The sequence below is a fragment of the Aythya fuligula genome, chromosome Z (genome assembly GCF_009819795.1).
Source record: "Aythya fuligula isolate bAytFul2 chromosome Z, bAytFul2.pri, whole genome shotgun sequence".
NCBI lineage: Eukaryota > Metazoa > Chordata > Aves > Anseriformes > Anatidae > Aythya > Aythya fuligula.
This window is the reverse complement of record NC_045593.1, coordinates 72,485,301-72,493,010: the sequence shown is the minus strand read 5'-3', so window position 1 is coordinate 72,493,010 and position 7,710 is coordinate 72,485,301. Positions and strand designations below refer to the sequence as shown.

General features: G+C 43.2%; 1 protein-coding gene across 1 annotated transcript; it reads right to left on the bottom strand.

Moving 5' to 3' along the window:
• Window positions 1–1,156: 1,156 nt before the first annotated feature.
• On the bottom strand, window positions 1,157–2,280 carry TUSC1 (tumor suppressor candidate 1). The gene has a single exon (XM_032206333.1). The coding sequence runs from the start codon at window positions 2,278–2,280 to the stop codon at window positions 1,687–1,689; it is 594 nt and encodes a 197-aa protein (XP_032062224.1). The 3' UTR covers window positions 1,157–1,686.
• Window positions 2,281–7,710: the final 5,430 nt, after the last annotated feature.

Below are 7,710 nucleotides of genomic sequence, written 5' to 3'. Positions count from 1 at the left end.
TGGAAGTAACAATTTCAAAATTTAAAATAAAATAAAAAAGCACTTCCCATAAATTTGAGCCTTAACAATGTAACTATCTCAAATTCTTTTAATTATCTGAATGGTTTTACTTTATTAACTCTTTGTCAAGTCATATCTAGAGCCCATTTTATGAATTTAATAAGAACACTTTATATAAACTTGTATAGAGCTTATTAAAAGTACTAATATTCTTACATTATCTAGAATATAAAGACCTCCGTTATTTGGAGGGCCCCAAAATTTTAGTTACAAAGTTTTGCATATTGCATTAAAAAAATACAGAATCTTTTTTTTTTTTGTACATCCCGATACTTTCTAAAATGATATTTTTAAAAGGTACACATTTGCACTTTTCTAACATTGTATTTTAACACCATTCTCCATTGTACTATTCTGACAAATTCTTCAAACTGCTTAGCTATTCATCATATACACACTTCAATTAAAAAAAAAAAAAAAAAAAAAAAAAAAAGCTAGAAAATAAGACAATTGGTTGTTGTGGTGGTTGTATCTATTGTAATTCTTGAGCATTTAATTAATTCAGACGTTTCCAAGAATGCTTTCACATTTCCAAAACAAGGTAATCAAGCAATACATCCACACACCAACAGCCAAGATTTCTCATTAAGAAGCAATTAACTGTACCATCTGACACATCTTTTTTATGTATTGAGAACACATTTTTTGATGCTGCAGATCGAAACGGATGGAACAAGTTAACAAGTGCTACTGCACTTTCTGATTAGAAGCTTACACTGATGTTATGCAAAGGAGTAACAACTACAGTGTTCAAGTTATATCCAAAAATTCTTAGGATGGCATTTAAACCTTTTAATGTTACGTTGAACTAAAATAGAGCTTGGTTATTTAAAGATAAAAAGGAACTAACACCAAACCTGAAGACATCATCCAGCTTTTCAATGATTAAAAACAATAATGAAGGAATACCACGAAACAAACTGCAGCGTCAGTTCCTCACAAGGCTTGTTTGCAAACTGGTTTTATTAAGGAAAAGAGCTCTGAAAAATAACTAAATGTCATGTGCTTAGAGGAACTGTGTTACGAAGGTGTGACTGGTGTTTCACTTGTAATTTCAAAGTAACTGCCTGTTACAAATCACACTTGAGACTGTCGCTTGGCATGCCCACGTTTTTATTATCATTAATTTTATGCCATTTTAAGTGAAAGTGCAAAATACAAACCAATATTGAACAGGAGGGTGAACACAGTCCATCCTTAAAGACAACGGGTACTGTTTTTGACTCAATGTCCAGACAATTCAGTGTTGGAGGGATCACCAACCCTGTACCAGAGTGCCGACCCAGAAGCTTGCAAGCTTCCCCCACCCCTCCCCGTTTTGGAACAGACGCACACAGGACACAGAGCAGTCGCCAGACATCCTTCAGGCGGCCTCTACGGCTGCCGAGGCCTGCGCGGCGCTCGCAGCGGATCCCCTAGGGAAGCACAAGGCCACGCCGTGCGGCCAAACGCTCGCTTCCTTGCGGCTCTCTCCTCCACAGCAGCAGCGCCGAGGCCTCCTCCCCCTCCATCCTCGGCCTCCCCCGTGCGCCGCATCTCCTCCGCCTCCGCGCCGTGCCCTGCGGGCGGGGGAAGGGCGCAAAGCACACCCCGGGGAAGGGGCTCCCCCCCTCCCCAAGGGGCCGGCTACACGGGCTCCACCAGCCCCCTCTTCTCCAGGGGGGCCGGCGGCCGCTCGTCGCCCTCCTCCTCCCGCAGCAGCAGCTCCTCCAGCTCGCCGTCGTCCGCCCCGCCCTCGGCCCGGCAGCGCCGCAGCTGCTGCAGGGCCCGGCGGTGCTTCTCCTGCAGCCGTCCCAGCTGGGCGCGCAGCTCCTCCGCCTCCCCTTGCTGGGGGTCCCGCGGCTCGGGCCCGAGCAGGGCCTGCCGGAAGAGGCAGCGGTTCTCGCGGCGGAGCCGGCGGTTCTCCAGCCGCAGCCGGGCGTTCTCCTGCCGCAGCCGCGCGTTGTGCCACTCGCGCTCCTCCCGCTGCCGCAGCGCCTCGCTGTGGCTGGCCGCCAGGTCCGCGTAGCGCTCCGCCAGCTGCTGCACCGAGCCCCGCGACTGGCCCCGCCAGCCCTCCTGGCACAGGACGGAGCCCTCCTCCGCCCCGACGCCGCTGACGACGACCCCCCTGCCGCTGCCGGCGGCTGCGGCCCCGGCCCCGGCCCCCAGCCCCGCCCGGGCTCTCCGCGCCGAGCCGCTACAGCCCCAGCGCCCGTCCACGGCGCGCATGCGCCTCATCCGTGCCGTTCCCGCAGCCCGCCTGCACGCCCCGCTGCCGCCGCCGAGCCCGCCGCCGCCCGCCGCCGCCGCCGGAGGAGGGAGGGGAGGGAGGGGAGGGGAGGGGTGCGGGGCGCCGGCGCCGCGCGATGCAAAGCGGGGGGGCGGGGCCCTCGCCGCCCGCCGGAGGGGAGGGAGGGGGCCGCGGGGGAACAGCCGGTGCGGGACGCCGCCGCCATTTTGGGGCGGTGCCCGGTGGGGCGGGGGTGGTGACATGGCTGCTGGTGGGGACCGCGGGGGTGTGGTGGCGGCTGCCCGGCCCCTGAGGACACCTAGGGCTGCCCCCAGCCTCCCCTTTCCCACCCCTGATGGGGTGAGGGGTCGTCAGGTGTTGCTTGTGGCACCCAGAAACTTTCTGTGCGGGTGGGGTTCGTCGTTATTTGGAAGCGGTGCCCACACCCTGTAGCAACATTAAGTGTCAGAAGGGGTTGTTAAACAAGGACCTGGCCTTATAAATGTCATTGAGTCCATTCTGTTGTCATGACATTAGGAAAAAAGTGCAAGATGCAAGCACGTATAGCTCATGTGCTTGTGTGTGAATCGCTCTTTCTGCTCATGGACGGTTCGATCACAAAATCACAAAATGCTATAAACTCACACGCACATGGTTTCCAAAAAAAAACAACGAAAGGGTGTAGAGGGGTCCATACCCATGTCATTTGACAATGGGGAAATCATGAGAGCTCTAAAATTGTCACCGTTTCTCTTCTGCTACCCTTCTTTACATACTCATGTGTGTAGGTATCTGCACAGTTCACAGACTTAGATAATCGTTGAGATTGGAAAAGACCTCCAAATTAAGCAGTCCCGTTGGGATTACCATGCCTATTCAGTACATACCGCTGATGACCTCTGCTTGCTTTTTTGCACTTCAGATCGTAAGCTGTTCATGAGCTGGACCTGCTTTACTTGAAGTATAAAATGCCTTAATCTAATGTTTCACTAATGACCAACTGAAAGTTTAAAGGTTATGGAACGTGCATTTGAAGTTCCAACAAACAATACATCACAGTAATTGTAATAATTATTTTCAGAACCTTATCAGCTCTAATAAATGTATACTTCTAAAGTTTAGAAAATAAACATCAAATCACTGTAGAGCAGATGTAATCTTGGTATTACTGCAGTTTAGCTGTGCCTGCTGATCAGTCAAAAATAATTTATAACAACTATTTCCTGTGCTAAACCAGCTTCTAGAAGAGGTTGGCTGAGGGTATTATTGTAATCCCACACAATACATGTATGTGACTAAACTGGTTTTGCATTAAAAGAAACAAGTTAATACCTGCTTATTAGTGAGTGAGTTTTTACTGTTGCTACTTTGGACAAAGGCCATAAATGCCCATAAAACTCTATACTGAGCTGTAGGCCAAATCCAGAAGAGTGCTGAGACGCTTTAGTGCATGGGAATCTGGACAATACATTGTACCCCTGAGAAACAATGCATATGATAATATACATTTTGATCTTTTGATGACCAGTAAATTAGGTTGATGGTCTTTAACAGTGCCTTCAACTTTGAATTGAAGCTGATGGTTCCTTAAGTCTGGTAGTGAATGTTATATTATGACTTTAGATTTATATTCACCTATGTCAGTTTTTCATGTATCTTTGTGAACTCCATCAATTACATGCATGTATGCAAGCATACAAATTCATAGGCTGTATCCCTATTAAAACTATGCCCACATTTCAGAGGTGAATTTACTGTGTTTCATATTCTGTAGGCAATGTTTAAACACTAATTTGGTATTCTCAGGTAAAAGGTAATGACAGCAAGTAGTGATTGGAGAAAGAAGATAAATCACCAGAGACAAACTTCAGCTGTGAGATAGGATGACTCTTGACTGCACAGATCATTGAAGACAGTGAAGTTACCAGAGAAGTCTTAAGTAATTGTCCAGTTGTAAGAGTCAGTATAGGCAGGCAGCAGGAATAACCACATACTCGCAGCCAAAATGCAGAGTAGATTTACTCCCGTTGCCTCACCAACCAGGTTATCCCCAAAGAAACACGGGAGCAGAGGCACACAAGCAGGGATGCAGGGGCCACCAAACAGAGACCAACGCTAGGAGATCACTGGCCTGATCATTTCAGCTGTTTTTATCAAGGGGTTACACAGGCTGTTTTTACAAACATGCTGAGATCCTCCCTGTGCTTCTTTGATCTTCTCTGTACCAAGGCCAGGAGCTCAAGCACATCCAACAGGGAACCTCCAACTCCACCAAACGTCTGTGTTATCTATGCACTTGCCAAACAGACAGAACACAAACAGCAGCAGGCATAGTTTATGTTTTTCTACATTGCTGCTCCCCAGATTTTACATATTTCCATCTGCAAGATCACTTGAGAATATTTACAATCCTCCTTACCAGTCTTCCATTTTTAATCCAAGGATTTTCTGCTCACAGAACGCCTCTGAAGGACACTATTTTAAATGGAAAAATAAAATAAATAAATAAAAATAAATAAATAAAGTAGAAAAAATGTTATGGATTAAGGACTTCTTTTTACTTAATGGCACCAAATCAGCTTGGATGTGAAGTGAAAGTGACAATACTTCTAAAACATCCCCTGACATTGATTTTGCTCCTAACGACGCCAGGAAAATGACTCTGTAGTAAATACAATAAAAATAAAAACTGTTTGTGCCATCATTCCCTTCCCAGCTTTAATATAAACCTTCCCAGTTAAAATAATATTAACCTTCCCAGTTAATATAAAAATATTAACATCAGGTTAATATTTTTGAACTGAAAGGAATTCAGAACAGCTCAGCAGCTTGAAGAGTTACAAAGGGCTTCTTGTCTCTGTGGTTCTTAAAAGAGGTTATACAAAACGTTATGCTCAAATTGAGCTTATTTCAGTTTACAAACTCCTTTTCTGCTCTTAGTGGTCCATTTGTATCATTCTAGTCTTGAGGACATATCACAAAAGTAAAGGAATGTCCCATTGATTCTCTCTTCAGCTATATGCATTGCCATGAAGTGTGTGTAGTTATTCTTCACATGAACTTTTGAGCAATTGATGTAGATAATTTTGTTATGGTGCAACCACTGCAGTATGGCTTTCAGGCTAGAACTTTGATTCAAAGTCAGAACTTTGAAAAGCTCTCAGTATTCTGAGACAGACATTTTGGGTTGTCCTGAAAGTAAGAGCCTTGCTATGTACACGTGAAGCAGTGTCACCCAAAAGTTAGCAAGCAGCAAAATTAAAAACACAGTAGGGAATACAGTAGCTTTTAAACTGAGGTGGTAAGTACCTTCAAATTATCATGGTTCAGTGATGTCATCTTTCCAGTTGAAAGACCCATTTGAGCTGTTTCATTGTGTTTATAGAATCACAATTTTAAGAATCTAAACATGCAGTAACAAAAGAGAGTGTTTCTAGCTGTCAGGTTCTGAGCTTTCCAAAGGCAGATGATGGTTAGCTAATAAGTACGTTTTCTTCATAGCTCAGCCTGAAAAAAAAAAAAAAAAAGCCTGGAAGAGACATACCTGGAAAGGATATCCAGTCTCATTGGAATGGATTGTACTTCCAGAGTTCTCTGGTGCATGTGAAATACTGGTGTTAATTGTGTCACTGGTTGCATTTCTATGGACAGAATAGTGTAAAATCCTAGTGATGTGTGCTTCTGAAAACAATACCTGTGAAAGAGCTCCAGAATAATGAAAAGAAAAACAATCAGGAAAAGAAAAGCAGCGAAGATGAGAGAATAATACAGAAGAAGAAGAAAGGGAAATAGTGATAACTTTAAAGAGGAACATGCCTCCCATCTGAACAACACTGAAAGACACAATGTGATAGTTAATAAATGATGACCAGAAAGCACATTTAAAATACAAAGGGTTTACTTTACCCTGTATGATTTCCTGATAATAACATGGAGTTCAGTGTAGCATGAGAAGTGTATTCATCTACTTTTATTCTCCAGCATAAGGATTGCAACATGGCCTCCACCAAGATTTAGGTTTGACATCACTGAAGAAAGCAATATGGAGTGCAACAGGAGTAGTCCTGGAAATAATGTAGGAAAATGTAAATCAACATATGATTCTTTTTTGAGGTTGAGTGGAAATAATCCCATTCCCTCTGGAATGATTTCACCTCCCATCTTTACTTTTTAGTGCAACAGAATTAAATAAAACTTAGTTTAAAGATAAATCTCCTTAGAGATATGGGTGGACAATTGTGTCATGGTAAGGGGAAATCTGCAACAACATGATGAGTGTAATTCTGATGGTCTTGCCACTGCTGACCTTTTTAATTGGTTGCCATAGTTTGTTTTACACAATCCAACGGAAATTCAGTCATGATTCTGAGCTAATGACTATGTGGAAAAAAAAAAGTTTTGATAAAGATTGTAATGTCACCTGTAGCACCTTTGTAAATTTGCCTGGGTAAAAGAAAGAGCATATCTATTCTCTAGTGAGAAAATGCACTCTGAATTCAAGACTGAATGTAGAGCTTTATTCTTAGCTCTTTTCACTGATGTAAAGCAGGAATGCTGCTGTCAAAGTCAATGGAAGTATAGTACTGTGAACCTGGAACAAATAAGATCAGAAGCAGCCTCTGCAACTGAAGATTTTCAGTGCGGTGTTGGGAAGAGGAAGAGGGTTTGGAAGATAACTTACTTGCATCATTGCCAACCTGCCTTAGGCATTGCATTTAAATTGTCATCCTTTCTTGACTGTTGGTAGTGTTGAGAAACATGGCATGTTACATGTTGTCTTGTCATCCTTGAAAGAACTGATGCTTTGTGAATTATGTAAGTCCACCTATTTGGAACGGGGTGGGTGTCTTTGCATATACCCACAGGGTATTTACTACTTAGCTGGCTTGCCAATCTTTGCTTATTAAATTAGACCTGTGGTCTGAGTTGCTCCTTCCTTATACTTTTCTTTAATCTTTATTAGTTTACTACATTGAGAAGTTTTACAAAATGTGTATAGAGTTGCTGTTACTGATAATATTCATTTCAAAACCCTCAGTGGGCATAGTTTATCACCACCAAATAGACTTACTAGTTGCAATCAGCAGTTTTTATTGATACTTGACAGGTTAAATATGACTTTAATGAAATAATTACTGGAGAGGTAAGAATAGGTACTATTGATTGCATTTATTTATTCTGTTCCTATAAGAAGCAATATTAAAAGCCATCAGATACCAGTATCTCTGTTTGACAGGATCATTTAATCCTATCCATTCTTTGCCATAAGAAGAACTGAGATATAATCAAGGAAACTTGTCTTCCTGATTTCAAATAGGATTTACACGGCTATGGGAAAAAAACAAACAAACAAACAAACAACAACAACAACAACAACAAAAAACGCTCCCAAAATACTGTGGATAAGACTAGTAAACTAGTAGTGAAGCTGATTGCAG

Coding starts and splice junctions, on each gene's coding strand:
- TUSC1 (XM_032206333.1), bottom strand. CDS start 2,280: ATGAGGCGCATGCGCGCCGTGGACGGGCGCTGGGGCTGTAGCGGCTCG.